A 17411-nucleotide genomic window follows, 5' to 3' on the forward strand; every position below is an offset into this window, starting at 1 on the left:
GGATAACTAGAACAATCAATGCAGAGAAGGCCATAAACGAACTGACAGAGATAAAAACCATGACACGAGAAATACATGACAAATGCACAAGCTTCAGTAACTGACTCGATCAACTGGAAGAAAGAGTATCAAAGATTGAAGATCAAATGAATGAGACGAAGCGAGAAGAGAAGTCTAGAGAAAAAAGAGGAAAAAGAAATGAACAAAGCCTCCAAGAAATATGGGATTATATGAAAAGACCAAATCTACAACTGATTGGTGTGCCTGAAAGTGAGGGGGAAAATGGAACCAAGTTGGAAAACACTCTTCAGGATATCATCCAGGAGAACTTCCCCCACCTAGTAAGGCAGGCCAACATTCAAATTCAGGAAATACAGAGAATGCCACAAAGATACTCCTCAAGAAGAGCAACTCCAAGGCATATAATTGTCAGATGCACCAAAGTTGAAATGAAGGAAAAACTGTTAAGGGCAGCCAGAGAGAAAGGTCAGGTTACCCACAAAGGGAAGCCCATCAGACTAACAGCAGATCTCTCGGCAGAAACTCTACAAGTCAGAAGAGAGTGGGGGCCAACATTCAACATTCAAAATTTTTAAAGAAAAGAATTTTCAACCCAGAATTTCATATCCAGCCAAACTAAGTTTCACAAGTGAAGGAGAAATAAAATCCTTTACAGACAAGCAAATGCTTAGAGATTTTGTCAATACCAGGACTGCCCTACAAGAGACCCTGAAGGAAGCACTAAACATGGAAAGGAACAACTGGTACCAGCCATTGCAAAAACATGCCAAAATGTAAAGACCATCGATGCTAGAAAAAAACTGCATCAACTAATGAGCAAAATAACCAGCTAATATTACAATGACAGGATCAAGTTCATATATAACAATATTAACCTTACATGTAAATGGACTAAATGGCCCAATTAAAAGACACAGACTGGCAAATTGGATAAAGAGTCAAGACCCATCAGTTTGCTGTATTCAGGAGACCTATCTCACATGCAGAGACACACATAGGCTCAAAAAAAGGGATGGAGGAAGATCTACCAAGCAAATGGAGAACAAAAAAAAGCAGGGGTTGCGATCCTAGTCTCTGATAAAACAGACTTTAAATCATCAAAGATCAAAAGAGACAAAGAAGGCCATTACATAATGGTAAAGGGATCAATTCAACAGGAAGAGCTAACTATCCTAAATATATATGCACCCAATACAGGAGCACCCAGATACATACAGTAAGTCCTTAGAGACTTACAAAGAGGCTTAGACTCCCATACAATAATAATGGGAGACTTCAACACCCCACTGTCAACATTAGACAGATCAATGAGACAGAAAGTTAACAAGGATATCCAGGAATTGAACTCAACTCTGCACCCAGCAGACCTAATAGACATCTACAGAACTCTCCACCCCAAATCAACAGAATATACAATCTTCTTAGCACCACATCCCATTTATTCCAAAATTGACCACATAATTGGATGTAAAGCACTCCTCAGCAAATGTAAAAGAACAGAAATTATAACAAACTGTCTCTCAGACCACAGTGCAATCAAACTAGAACTCAGGACTAAGAAACTCAATCAAAACCGCACAACTACATGGAAACTGAACAACCTGCTCCTGAATGAGTACTGGGTACATAACGAAATGAAGGCAGAAATAAAGATGTTCTTTGAAACCAATGAGAACAAAGATACTACATACCAGAATCTCTGGGACACAAATACCTAGGAAACCAGCTTACAAGGGATGTAAAGGACCTCTTCAAGGAGAACTACAAACCACTGCTTGACTAAATAAAAGAGGATACAAACAAATGGAAGAACATTCCATGCTCATGGATAGGAAGAATCAATATTGTGAAAATGGCCATACTGCCCAAGGTAGTTTATAGATTCAATGCCATCCCCATCAAGCTACCAATGAGTTTCTTCACAGAACTGGAAAAAACTGCTTTAAAGTTCATATGGAACCAAAAAAGAGCCGGCATTGCCAAGACAATCCTAGGTCAAAAGAACAAAGCTGGAGGCATCACGCTACCTGACTTCAAACTATACTACAAGGCTACAGTAACCAAAACCACATGGTACTGGTACCAAAACAGAGATATAGACCAATGGAACAGAACAGAGCCCTCAGAAATAATACCACACATCTACAGCCATCTGATCTTTGACAAACCTGGAAAAACAAGAAATGGGAGAAGAATTCCCTATTTAATAAATGGTGCTGGGAAAATTGGCTAGCCATAAGTAGAAAGCTGAAACTGAATCCTTTCCTCACTCCTTATACGAAAATTAATTCAAGATGGATTAGAGACTTAATTGTTAGACCTAATACCATAAAAACCCTAGAAGAAAACCTGGGTAATACCATTCAGGACATAGGCATGGGTAAGGACTTCATGTCTAAAACACCAAAAGCAATGACAACAAAACCCAAAATTGACAAATGGGATCTAATTAAACTAAAGAGCTTCTGCACAGCAAAAGAAACTACCATCAGAGTGAACAGGCAACCTACAGCATGGGAGAACATTTTTGCAATCTACTCATCTGACAAAGGGCTAACATCCAGAAACTACAAAGAATTCAAACAAATTTACAAGAAAAAACAAACAACCCCATCAAAAAGTGGGCAAAGGATATGAACAGACATTTCTCAAAAATAGACATTCATACAGCCAACAGACACATGAAAAAATGCTCGTCATCACTGGCCATCAGAGAAATGCCAATCAAAACCACAATGAGATACCATCTCACACCAGTTAGAATGGCAATCATTCAAAAGTCAGGAAACAACAGGTGCTGGAGAGGATGTGGAGAAATAGGAACACTTTTACACTGTTGGTGGGATTGTAAACTAGTTCAACCATTATGGAAAACAGTATGGCGATTCCTCAAGGATCTAGAACTAGAAGTACCATATGACCCAGCCATCCCATTACTGAGTATATACTCAAAGAATTATAAATCATGCTGCTATAAAGACACATGAACACATATGTTCATTGCAGCACTATTCACAATAGCAAAGACTTGGAATCAACCCAAATGTCCATCAGTGACAGACTGGATTAAGAAAATGTGGCACATATACACCATGGAATACTATGCAGCCATAAAAAAGGATGAGTTCATGTCCTTTGTAGGGACATGGATGCAGCTGGAACCCATCATTCTCAGTAAACTATCGCAAGAACAGAAAACCAAACACCACATGTTCTCACTCACAGGTGGGAACTGAACAATGAGATCACTTGGACTCGGGAAGGGGAACATCACACACCGGGGCCTATTATGGGGAGGGAGGATGGGGGAGGGATTGCATTGGGAGTTATACCTGATGTAAATGACGAGTTAATGGGTGCTGTCGAGTTGATGGGTGCAGCACACCAACATGGCACAAGTATACATATGTAACAAACCTGCACGTTATGCACATGTACCCTAGAACTTAAAGTATAATAATAATAATAATAAAGCAGAATTTCTCTTGCATATACATGCAAAATTACTTGTGGTGACACATGGACAAAAATGATGATATTTGTTTTGTAATTTTTTCCTCCATGTTTTATTTCTACTCCAAAGATAATAAGGCAAAATAAATTAATGATATGTTTCAGTTTGTCTGTCCATCAGAGATCTCAGATATTCCCAGTTTCCTGTTTCAACCAGTCACTATACTCAGGATTGCATGGAACATTCAAGATATTATGCAATCTGACAGTTGTGCACATAGAAAAGGTCTGTGGATTTCAGAAGCATGTCTGGGAAAGGATGCATTTGATGTAAGAGAGGTAGATGAGCTTACAGTTGACAAACGCAATATAAAAAATTTTGCAGTTACTATATCTAAGGCCAAAGGTAATTTCTACCCTATGGAAAGGAGAAATCGAGGCCCAAAATTCCTATAAAACATACTACAAAATTATTAGAAAATGTTCAAATCTTCTGTGATAATCTGTTAACTTCCTGAGCAAAATGCTGCTTTGGATCTATTTTTGAGTCGTTAAAGGTCTATCAGTTTTCTTTCACTGACAGTACTTCTTTCACTGCCACAAATCTGTGGCAGACCTATTCAAAGGAAAATGAAACTATCCCAACGAATATTTGAGCATCTGGACTGAGAATCTTAGGAAAACTTTCTCATGTTACTATTCTACAATTTTCCACCAAGGAAAGATAGCCAGAAACTACTCTTTTCTCCTGCCACTGGTAAATTTTAGGAGAGTTACAGCATTTGTCTTAATATTAGAATCTTTACTATAACATGTATATTAGTATTGCTAGCATAGCAAATCACCATAAACTTATCCATTTAAACACAAATTTTAAAACATTTAAAATATTTTAAATTTTAAACCTCTTTTTCTTTTTTTTTTTAACCACAACTGCAAGGAATTGAAATCTAACAATAATTCATATGAACAGCAAAATAGATTCTCCTCTAGCACCTCCAGAAAGGAACCCAGCCTCCCACCGTCTTGATTTTAGCCCCACTGGGCTAAAATGAAACCTGTGTAGGACTTCTGACCTACAGAACTGTAAGATCAGCAAGAAAGTGGCTAAGTTGATGGTGATTTGCTGTAAATTCATCTCATCCCTTAAAAGTGTTTTTGTTTTTAAATGGACATTATGAATGTAGCAGTAACAAACAAATATATTGTATAAATAAATATCCTTTATAAATAAATACACATATATAAATATACATATTCAGGGTACATGTCTTGAATTTTTACTTATCTGTGTGAGCCATCAGAAAGATTAAAAATTATTTCACTAGTAAGTTTATATTAAATACATTTCGTTGTGACATTACAAATTAAAACTGTGTAAAAGAAATGCTTGACAATTAACCTGATATTAAATTTGCAAGAGTCTTAGGTAAATCAGATCTAGATTTGTCGTAATTTTAATTAGCTACTCAAAAATGTCATAAAAGAACAGTTACTAAGAAGTCCAGAACCTTCCCATTTTGAAAACATGAGGCAAACATTTTTAAAATGCTACTTTTTCTAAATAGGAAACTCAGTTTCAAACACTGAATTTGAAAAGTCACAGAAACATTTGAAATAGCTTTTATTCCTCTCTAGCATGTAAGGAGTTTTATTTGATGTTATCTTAAGACATGTCCCCTCATTTCTTGCTGTGCAACAAATAAAACAAGAAATACAGTAGCAACTGCTAGAAATCTCTGGTTCTCTTTATTCCTTTATGATTCTTGTGGAATATTTTTTTTTCTGTGACCAAAAAACATGTCACAAGCCAAATTGTATATATTGTTAGCAAGTGGGTAATAAACATAATGCTTATAATGTTATTTTTTTGTTCAGTAGGATTATTTTCCCCTCCCAAATTATGCTATTTATTTTGGGGGTTTTGTTTATTTGTGTATTTGTGTCTAGTAGTTGCACACAGTATGTTCCGTTTAAAAATACAGCAAATCCATTCCACTTACCAAACTATGCCCTGAGCCCCAGAGCCAATAGGCTTTAGATTCTGGTAGCGCTTGAGAACTGTGAAGGTTGAGTCTCCCACTTCCACGCTGTAGAATTGGTTGTCAACTTTGCTTTTGCTCATGTTGTAATGTTTGGCAATATATGACACATCCACTTGTTTATCGAATCCCTGTCAAAAAGAAGAACAGCAAAATCATGAGGCAAGTGAACAGGCAGAATGATAATGAGATGTACAGAAACTGGTTCTTTTAATGATTACTAACACTTAGCCATCTATCATCCAGTTCATGAAGTTCACATAGAAAAAAGCATGTATCAGTCCATGCAAGATTACCTGGAGTAAAAGAGCTTAGGGAAAAAATGCAAAGAAATTGTTTTTTTTTTCAACATTAAAACTATTTATAATAGACTAATCTTAGATTTGATTCACATAATCTTTTCTAAAGTATCTCATAAAGACATTCATTTATAGAATAAACATCTCTATCTACTGAACATGCATTGGTCTCAGAGGTTATATTAGCTCCTTCAGGATTCAAGTACATAAGACAAAGATGATCACTGGTCATTCATTATACCAGTCACATGAGGACAGATAAAGATTGTATCTACAATCCTTTCTCAGAAAGAACTAAGATACAAACTTATGCAAAGTTTTAATTATTTTAATTGGGTAAACTTGAATTAAACAGTCTTGACTTCATTTGTCCTCATTAATATCACAAGTGCTATTGTTCTGAATTAAGCATAGCAAAATTTTTGTTCGAATTAACATTATTCTAAAATACCACATGACACTTTACTTTTTGGAAGCTTAGATTTTAAATATCTTAATTTTTGCATTTTTTGTTTATTTTTGAGAGAGGTTCATCTATCAATTATATTTAGTAATCGAAGAGTCTGTCTTTAAAATTTTGAACCATAATACATATGTTGAATATAAATATCCATTACCTGTGATTATTTATCCACGAACGATCTTATATTGTATTTATGACATAAATAGTAAGAATTCTACAGCTAGAAGGGACCTCACAGAACATCATCTGGTCCACTCCTGTGGCACACACTGGTGGATGCCTTCCCAGTAGTCAACCCTTCTTGCTGATTTTGTTCAGGTTTTAAGCACCCACATTTTCTGTGGGATCCTCCCCAATTGTTTAACTGAAAATTAAACAATCTATGCCAGTGGTTCTCGTTAAAGATGGTTTTGACCGATTTGGGGCATTTAGATTTGTGGGCAGGTTTTTAAATGCCACAATAAGGGGAGAGGTACAGTTTAGATTGATTTGGTTTGTCAAAGAATGCTGGTTGTCCTACAAGAAGTGAGACGTGAGACGTTCCCACGCAATGAATAATTTCTCACATACCTCACAACTTGTGAGTGTCCTGCCAAAGCTTTAATTAGTGAAAAATCTGCCTATAATGTTTTGAGTCCAGAATCTAAACCAAAGACTTTTTGTGTAATTTTAACATACATGAACTTTTCCGAAAATCGCATTCTGATACAATTTGAAAGATTTAACTCTTAGGCTCTGAACCTCTGGATTGATAATAAAACTATTTTTCCTGGAAAGTTCTGGCATTTCATTTCTAAATAAAAACTTGAAATAGAAGTACTATCTAATTTTCCCCATATTCCCTTAGAAAGAGACCCAAGCAGCATCAGTGATGTAAATGAGGAGAATACAGTGGAGCCCATGGGAACACGGGTGGCAAAACCTACAAATCCAGTGCTAGGATCATGAGACCCCCAGATAGCTGAGACAGGCTCGAGAGTAGAATACGTGTGACAGGCACCAACCTATGATTGCATTGGCTATGATGGCAGCATTCACTGCAAATGCACCAAGACCCCAAAGAAAAGAATGGACTTAGAGAACTTAGGTTGCTTGGACAGGAAACCAAAAATTCAAGTGATCTGCAAATGCAATAATAAAAGGTCTGAAATCAAGAAAGCAGTTTGTGGAGCACGGGATAGGGAATTAAATAAGACTATTAAAAATCAGGACATTGCAAGCCTATTCAAGGAGACAACAACAGGGTTTAGAATTTAGACAATGGGTGTGGACAGTGGCAGAAACAAGAACATTAGTCTTTAAACAATCCTTGATTTCAGCCACAGTACCAGGAACTGCTCTCCACACCATGGTCCATTTCTACTCTAGACTTTTTGGCATATGAGTAGAACAGCCTGAATAAAGCCCTGCTTTTTTTCCTGGCTAAGAAAGGTTAAAAAGCAACTGGAGCTAGAATATAAAATGAATTCATCTGTCAAGTTTAACTTGGGATGAAGTGCCTAACTTGCCATTTGTCATGTTCTGACCCTTCTTTATATCTTTTAATATTCAGCTTCTGACCACACACAAAATCTTTAGCACACACTAGCCTCATCAAACCTAGATAGTATATCTCCCCTTCCCTTACTTATTCCCTTCACTTTGGAAGTGTGGCTTTCTCAACTGTATTGCATGTATAAACTAATCACTGGCAATGAACTTTGTGTTCTGGACTCCTGACTTAATGCTGTATTGTGGCACAGCCCTGTGCCTTTGGACTTCACTGTGGCTTTTCTAGCTATGGTCTCAGTCAATATATCATAGTTGATTCAACTTGTTGTCTCTCCTCTTCCAACATTTCCATGTATATTCAAATAAACCAAAGAAGCTTAACAATTCATGTCACTTATCTTTAAGGTTTACTCTAAGAGCTACCCTATTTAATATTTAGAACTGTTTAATCCAACAAACACTGATTATATACATATTATTTGTCAAATGCTAGGTTTGGCACTCAAACTATAACCAAAAAAAGATAAGGTTCAGTCTAGAATGAAGACAATCAAATAAGAAAGTAGTTAAAGTATGGATAATATATTCTACAGTAGAATAAAAGAAAGTGCTAGAAGCAAACAGAAACTAACAAGCAGAAAAGGGCTCTTTCTATATAATAGAAATAAAATAATATTTATTCTGGAATAGAGTATTGCAATGGCAGTATATGTGCCATAGTAAACTATGTGTGTATTCCGGGAGTTAAAGGAAGACAGAGGTTTTCAAAGGAAAAATGAGGATGATTATCTATTTTGAGATAATTATCCTTGGCTACAAGGATCAATAACAAAGGTAATGCCAGTCCAAAGTGGGACAGGCAGTTGCTGGGCAGATGGCTTTGCAGAAATATTTTTTTCATAAGGTTGTGATGGTCTTGGTGCAAACTTGTGGGTTTTTCAGCCCTTTCTGATAGTTTTCACCAGGTATTTACGTATGTGAACCCTTCTGTTTATGGCCTTCCTCTGCTCTATTTGTCCTGGTTTTTTCCTTTCTTTCTTTTTTTAACACAAGTGACTCCATTTTGATTCTGACAACTTTCACAGTAGCAACTAACCACCTGCACTCATTCATTACCATTAATTCATTCACCTACCATGTATCAAGCAACTACTAGATGCCAAGTTACAGGTATAAAGTTGGCAATGTTTGAGGGGGACTTGATCTTTGTTTTCCCCAACTAAAACTATCCCTGAACCTCCCTTTTCACTGGTTCTCAGATATGAGTGTGCATCTCAACCACCTGGGGATGCACATTGGAGAAGCAGGGCTTGATAAAATACAAGTCATTGGCATAACATTCTGGAGATTTGGATTCAAGTAGAAATCAACCAATTAAAAATCATCATTACAAGGTTTGTGAATTCACACACACACAAATATATAATTTCCTTTCAAGTTTCTTCTTTATGCCCCACTTTGAATTAAACTTCAGGTAAAATTTGGAAGTTAGGGAAGATGTTCATGAAAGCATCTCAAATAATTGGTAAAAGTCTATTTTAATTACTAGTTTAAGCAGTAAGACATGGACAAAATAGCATAGGAAATTTTCTTAGATTGATGTCATAACCAAAAATTTGATAGCAAATATGATGTGTTAAAGAGCTTCCCCCAGATCCCATCTGTGCCCCAAGCTTACAAATCTAAATTGAGTTTTGAAAGGTTCCGAGCATATTTAATAGACTATATTTCATCCTTCAGCTTCTATATAGTCTTCCTTGTCATGACTATAAAGTTCAAATATAATTTTTTCTTTATAAAATGTGCCCATGAAAATATTCCATTAAGCACATTACAGAAAAATATTATCAGTGCTAAAAATGACTTTTCTCTAGTTATACATTTTAGTATTTCCTGAGTTCAAGTCGTAGAATAAAACAGCTGATTATTTGAACCTACAAAGAAAAAAAAAAATCCTGTTGAGAAGGCATGATTGGTCTAGAGCAGAGATTCTGAACTTTTAACATGGATTAGGATGAGCTAGGGGGCTGATAAAATGCGAAGTTTCTGATTCAGTAATACTAGAACAAGGCCAAGAATCTGTATTTCTAACAAGTTTCATATTTTGAGAATCACTGTTTTAGACAATAGTAGATATAAAAGATGCCACCATTCAAAGAGGAATAATTAAAGAGTCAAAAACTAGAAGCAATGCAGATCAACAAGTAAACAAAGGATGTGGAAGTTAAAAACAATGGCATAAAACACTCTCCGTGGTATCAGCACCTGAGTGCTCATCATCCATTCAATTGCTAGCCTATAGCCATAGAATTTTGCAAAGGAAAATGTCCCATATTATTGATCTTCTCCTGCAGGTGTCCAAAGCTTTGATTGCACTTTAATAGCCTATATTTCAGAAGCACTCCCTCCTCATTTCCACTTGTGAATGACTGTCCTACGTTTCTGATAGTCAGTTCCTGAGTGGGAAACATTGGAGTTTAAGAATTTTTGGAGGTTAAGCTTTCTTTGTTTCTTTTGAATGATATAGCTGAAAATAGCACTGAGCCTGGATCAGTTCTGCACTTAATAGCTGTGAAACCTTGGGCAAACCATTTTATTCTTTCATGCATTATTTATATTCTGCATGGTTCCATAAAGGATTTGTGTAGCTCACGGTAAAAGACAGAGAAACAATAAAACCATTAAATCCAGTTTTAAAAACAAATGTCAAACAAAGCAAGCTAGGAGATGACAGTTTTACCAGAAGACTTAAGTTATGAATATCTATTGCCTTGAGCACAAAAGTTAGTGTCACACTTCTGGAACACCAAAGGAAAAAAAATAATAACAACAACAAAACCACAGTGACTGGCAGGTTTTGATTCATTCATCTCATAAAATATATAATATCGATTCATAGGAAAGATAAAATTCTTCAGCTAAACTTCAGGAAGAATATATTCAATAGTTTCTTCATATAAAAAACCTGGAATCAAACAACAGGCAGTAGGTAAGATATTTTTAGTGAAAGTCACAGAAATATGTGCCATATGACTTGTATGATATTAACTCTCAATAACGCAAGGGAAAAAGAAAGTTGAACCAGTATTATTGCTTACCTACTACAGATGTACTCTGTATTATGTTAAACATGTTAGAGCGAACACTCAAAACAGATGAAGAAAGTGGCATACAGAGCTGTTAATTAATTGACTCAAAATCTCAGAACTACTAATTGGTGGTACCAATTAATATGAATTAAAGTTTATCTGACTTCAGAACCAGTTCTCTTCTTTCTGTAAGCTAAACCATGTACTAGTTTAGCTAAAATAATTAAGAATAGTGATGTGGTTTTCTTATAATAAAGTGAGCCTCAGGAATAAAGCTAAGAAAATCAAGAGAAATGAATGAATATCCTCCTTCATAAATTCATTTATCAATTGTTTCAGCCTAGAGTTTAAGCTTAACATGAAATAATTCAAAGTTGAAGTAGACAATCTTGTGTGGTGATGGAAAGCTGGATATTCACAGATGCCAAGAAATTTAAAGGGCCTGATTCTATTCATTTGTTAAATATTGAGCACCTACTGTGTGTCAGGCACTATTAAAGGTAACATGGGCATAAAATTAATCTATCTCAATAGGATAGCCAAGAAATATTAACCACAAAGTGCACTTGCAGATAATTAGCCAGTCAATCTGCTGGATATTTTTTTAGTATGGTCATTTGAATACTGAAAACCACTTGCCTAAAGTCATGATCCTGCTTTTGACACAAATGATATTGAGCTATCCACTCTCATAGTTATGACCAGCAGATTGAGTTGCTTCATGATACCACTCCAACATTGTTGTATAAAGTCAGCCGAAATAATGCCTGATGTTCTGGGTTTTTTTGTGGCAAAAAGGCATGTGCTTAATCTATTTTAAATATATATCAAATTATTTACATATGAGATTTGTTTGTTTATTTCTTTTTAGAAACAGGGTCTCGCTCTGTCACCCAGCCTGGAATGCAGTGGCACAATCAAGGCTTGCTGCAGCCTTGAACTCCTGGGCTCAAGCAATCCCCCCACCTCAGTCTTCTGAGAGCTGATACTATAGGGACATGCCACCACTCCCAGATTTTTTTTTTTTTTAGAGATGAGGTCTTACTATGTTGCCCAGGCTGGTCTTGAACTCCTGGCCTCAAACAATTCTCCTGCCTCAGCCTCCCAAAGTGCTGCTATTACAGGTGTTAGCCACAGCACTTGACCTTACATATGAGTTTTAAAGGGGAAGATTTGAGACAATACTTAGTGATATTTAGGATTAAATTTTGTTCTCTCAAGAGCACATTTCCTCACTCTGTTCCTTGAAGTATTACTCTCAACAGAGGGTTACATCCTGGAATCAATTTCACTTTTACATTAGTTAGTTGGCCCAGAGATGGTTATTCTATGAAATCAATGAATTATAAAAAATCAATAAAGCGGCAAAAATTTTAAGACTTAAATTATGTTTGATAATTATTTTCAATTATGTTGGAAAGCATATAACAGTAATCAATAGTAGAGCTGGTATGGTTTCTGCCTGCCTGTTCTTTATGCATAAAGGAGGGAGACTAATACTGCTTGAATACCTATTAGGCACCAAGCTAGTATTAGTAACAGGCAATGTGCTAGATGTCTAACAAATTATTTCATGTAAGAATTAGCATTCTATTTTCAACAAATAAGAAACTTTAGACTGAGAACTTTAGCCAAGGGTAAAAATGCAGCTTCTCATCTCTCCAGTTTAAAATCCTGACTGTGAGACCTTGGACAAGTTCTTTATAATATTTGCCCTTGTTTCTTTAGTTGTAGAATGAGGGTGATAATCTACTTTTGATTAGTGGAAAGGTTAAATAAGATAATCTATGTAAGCTCTAAACATGGCATAAGGTTATAGGAACCTCTCCAAGTGTATTATTTTTAATATAATTATTACCATTGTTATAATTGTCATTATTATTGAGAAGTTCGACAACATTTAAGACCCATAGTTAGCAGTTTTAGGATATTTATAACAAAAGCTGGCCTAGCTCCTCAGCCACAGTGCCATCTGAAAGCACTATGATACTCCTATAAAATCCACAAAGAACCAACAGAGTTCCGAATTACAGGATAACAAGATATTTTTTATTTTGTTTTCATTTGTGGTAGAGACAGTGCTCCATGAATATCCATGTGCCCCTCTCCACTTTCCAGCCTCCCTTGCAGTTGCAGTTGGTGTCATGTGACTGTATAAAGAAATGCCAGCTGTCACCTAAACAGAGAGTCCTTCAAAAAGTGATGTGCTCACAACTAAAAGAACTAGAGAAGCAAGAGCAAACAAATCCAAAAACTAACAGAAAACAAGAAATAACTAAGATTAGAGCAGAACAGAAAAAGAGACCAAAAAAAACCCTTCATAAATCAATGAATCCAGGAGCTGCTTTTTGAAAAAAATTAATGAAATAAATAGACTGCTAGTTAGACTAATAAAGAAGAAAAGAGAAAAGAATCAAATAGACACAATAAAAAAGTGATAAAGGGTTATCACCACTGATCTCACAGAAATACAAACTAACATCAGAGAATATTATAAACACCTCTATACAAATATACTAGAAAATCTAGAAGAAATGGATAAATTCCTGGACACAAACACCCTTCCAAGACTAAACCAGGAAGAAATCAAATCCTAGAATAGACCGATAACAAATTCTGAAAGTGAGGCAGTAATTAATAGCCTAACAACCAACAAAGAGCCCAGGACAAGACAGATTCACAGCTAAATTATATCAGAGGTACAAAGAGGATCCATTATCATTCCTTCTGAAATTATTCCAAACAATTGAAAAGGAGGGACTTCCCCACAACTCACTTTATGAGGCCAGCATCATCCTGATACCAAAATCTGGCAGAGACACAACAAAAAAAGAAAACTTAAGACCAATATCTGATGAACATCGATGAAAAAATACTCAATAAAGTACTGGCAAACCTAATCCAGCAGCACATCAAAAAGCTTATCCTACACAATCAAGTTAGCTTCATCCCTGAGACGCAAGGGTGGTTCAACATACGCAAATCAATAAATGTAATCCATCACATAAACATACCCAATGACAAAAACCACATGATTATTTCAATAGATGCAGAAAAGGCCTTTGATAAAATTCAAGATCCCTTCATGTTAAAAACTCTCAATAAACTAGGTATTGACATAACATATCTCAAAAAAACAAGCGCTATATATGACAAACCCACAACCAATATCCCACAATCCACAACTGAATGGGCAAAAGCTGGAAGCATTCCCCTTGAAAACTGACACAAGACAAGGATGCCCTCTATCACCACTCCTATTCAATGTAGTAACGGAATTTCTGACCAGGGCAATCAGGCAAAAGAAAGAAAGAAAGCATATTTATTTTTTATTTTTTTTGCTTTTATTTCATTTTATTTTTTTATTAAAGTTCTAGAGTACATGTGCACAACGTGCAGGTTTGTTATATATGTATACATGTACCATGTTGGTGTACTGCACCCATCAACTCATTAGCACCCATCAACTCATCATTTACATCAGGTATAACTCCCAGTGCCATCCCTCCCCCCTCCCCCCTCCCCACAATAGACCCCAGTGTGTGATATTCCTCTTCCCATGTCCAGGTGATCTCATTGTTCAATTCCCACCTATGAGTGAGAACATGTGGTGTTTGGTTTTCTGTTCTTGTGATAGTTTGCTGAGAATGATAGTTTCCAGCTGCATCCATGTCCCTACAAAGGACACAAACTCATCCTTTTTTATGGCTGCATAGTATTCCATGGTGTATATGTGCCATATTTTCTTAATCTAGTCTGTCACTGATAGACATTTGGGTTGATTCCAAGTCTTTGCTATTGTGAATAGTGCCACAATAAACATACGTGTGCATGTGTCTTTAGAGCAGCATGATTTATAATCCTTTGGGTATATACCCAGTAATGGGATGGCTGGGTCATATGGTATTTCTAGTTCTAGATCCTTGAGGAATCACCATACTGTTTTCCATAATGGTTGAACTAGTTTACAATCCCACCAACAGTGTAAAAGTGTTCCTATTTCTCCACATCCTCTCCAGCACCTGTTGTTTCCTGACATTTTAATGATTGCCATTCTAACTGGTGTGAGATGGTATCTCATTGTGGTTTTGATTGGCATTTCTCTGATGGCCAGTGATGACGAGCATTTTTTCATGTATCTGTTGGCTGTATGAATGTCTTGCTTTGAGAAATGTCTGTTTATATCCTTTGCCCACTTTTTGATGGGGTTGTTTTTTTCTTGTAAATTTGTTTGAGTTCTTTGTAGGTTCTGGATATTAGCCCTTTGTCAGATGAGTAGATTGTAAAAATGTTCTCCCATTCTGTAGGTTGCCTGTTCACTCTGATGGTAGTTTCTTTTGCTGTGCAGAAGCTCTTTCGTTTAATTAGATCCCATTTGTCAATTTTGGCTTTTGTTGCTGTTGCTTTTGGTGTTTTAGACATGAAGTCCTTGCCCATGCCTATGTCCTGAATGGTATTACCTACGTTTTCTTCTAGGGTTTTTATGGTGTTAGGTCTAACATTTAAGTCTCTAATCCATCTTGAATTAATTTTTGTATAAGGAGTAAGGAAAGGATCTAGTTTCAGCTTTCTACTCATGGCTAGCCAATTTTCCCGGCACCATTTATTAGTTTAAATAGGAAGAAATTTAAATAGGAGAAACATTTTTCAATCTATTCATCTGACAAAGGTCTAATATCCCGAATTTAAAAGGAACTTAAACGAATTTACAAGGGAAAAACAACTCCATCAAAAGTGACCGAAGGACATAAACAGACACTTCTCAAAGAAGACATTTATGCAGCCAACAAACATGAAAAAAATCTCAACATCACTGATTATTAGAGAAATGCATATCAAAACCACAATGAGATACCATCTCACAGTAGTTAGAATGGCAATTATTTAAAAGTCAAGAAACAATAGATGCTGGCGAGGCTGCAGAGATATAAGAACACTTTTACACTGTTGGTGGGAATGTAAATTACTTCAACCACTGTGGAAGACAGTGTGGTAATTCCTCAAGGCTCTAGAATCAGAAACACCATTTGACCCAGCAATCCCATTACTGGGTATAAACCTAAAGGAATATAAATTATTCCACTATAAAGGTACTTGCACACATATGTTTATTGCAGTACTATTTACAATAGCAAATACATAGAACAAACGCAAATGCCCATTAATAATAGACTGGATAAAGAAAATGTGGCACATATTCACCATGTGATACTATGCAGCCATAAAAAGGAATGAGATCATATCTTTTGCAGACACATGGATGAAGCTGGAAGCCATCACCCTCAGCAAACTAACATAGGAACAGTCAACCAAACACTGCATATTCTCACTCATAAGTGGGAACTGAAAAATGAGAGCACATGAACACAGGGAGGGGAACAACACACACCGGGACCTGTCAGGGTGGTGGTGGAAGAGAGCACATCAGCACAAATAGCTAATGCATGTGGGGCTTAATACCTAGGTGATAGGTTGATAGGTGCAGGAAATCACCATGGCACATGTTTACCTATGTAACAAACCTGCACGTTCTGCAAATGTATCCCAGAGCCTAAAATTAATTTTTTTTTTTTTTTTAAAAGGTGATGTGCCTCCTCAACACATCTCTTTCCACAGTGGTGTTTCAGTTCGTACATCACAAGATGACTGAAACTTAAACTCCTGAGTCACCAAATAGAGGACAACCCTTGTTCACCTGAAATGGAATTTGAATGATAGGAAATAAACTTTTGATCTGATACATCACTGAGATTTGGAGTCTATCTATTACTACTGCAGTATGTTTTTCATTCTATAAATATTTATTTTGGTCATAAAATGTGCCAAGAACTATCCTAGACACTGAGAATGCAAAGCTCCTGACCTCATAGAGCTTAATATTAAATTGTCCCTTAGAGGATCAAATTTTTCCAAGTTATAGGCTTCATTATCACAATGATCTAAACTACTAAACTAATCACACTGATTCTACACCTTTTGATCTACACATTCACAATCTGTCTGCAATAAAGAAAAAGACATACAAAATCAGAAATAATAAGTGTTATTACATAATAGAAGACAGGACAAATTTTCCAGGGTAGTAACAGTACATTTTATTTAAAAAATCTTTTTCAGAATGGGAGTAAGAGGTTAATATTTCATCATAAGGAAAGTAAAAATGACATTTGGGAATCAAAATGCTTAAAATGAATTATCTGGATTTTACCAACTCATCTCTAAAATATGTCTTTATATTTTTAGAAAAGAGAATTAGAGATTTTCTTTTTTTATTATTATTATACTTTAAGTTCTAAGGCACATGTACACAACGTGCAGGTTTGTTACATATGTATACATGTGCCATGTTGGTGTGCTGCACCCATTAACTCGTCATTGACATTAGGTATATCTCCTAATGCTATCCCTCCCCCATACCCCCACTCCATGACAGGCCCTGGTGTGTGATGTTCCCCGCCCTGTGTCCAAGTATTCTCATTGTTCAGTTCCCACCTATGAGTGAGAACATGTGGTGTTTGGTTTTTTGTCCTTGCAATAGTTTGCTGAGAATGAT

The 17411-nt window shown here is 36.0% G+C and overlaps 1 protein-coding gene across 16 annotated transcripts in view; it reads right to left on the reverse strand.

The window, feature by feature from the left end:
• Nucleotides 1-17411, reverse strand: part of MAPK10 (mitogen-activated protein kinase 10) — a 336526-nt gene that overhangs the window by 135819 nt on the left and 183296 nt on the right. For all 16 annotated transcript variants that reach the window (XR_001903135.3, XR_004182577.1, XR_004182576.1 and 13 more), the window contains one exon: nucleotides 5478-5647. Coding sequence is in view for 12 of the 16 variants with exons in the window: in XM_009207132.3 (XP_009205396.1) it covers nucleotides 5478-5647 (170 nt within the window). In the remaining 4 variants the exon portion in view is untranslated. The remainder of the gene's footprint in view (nucleotides 1-5477; nucleotides 5648-17411) is intronic.

The sequence above is a fragment of the Papio anubis genome, chromosome 3 (assembly GCF_008728515.1).
Source record: "Papio anubis isolate 15944 chromosome 3, Panubis1.0, whole genome shotgun sequence".
Taxonomy (NCBI): domain Eukaryota; kingdom Metazoa; phylum Chordata; class Mammalia; order Primates; family Cercopithecidae; genus Papio; species Papio anubis.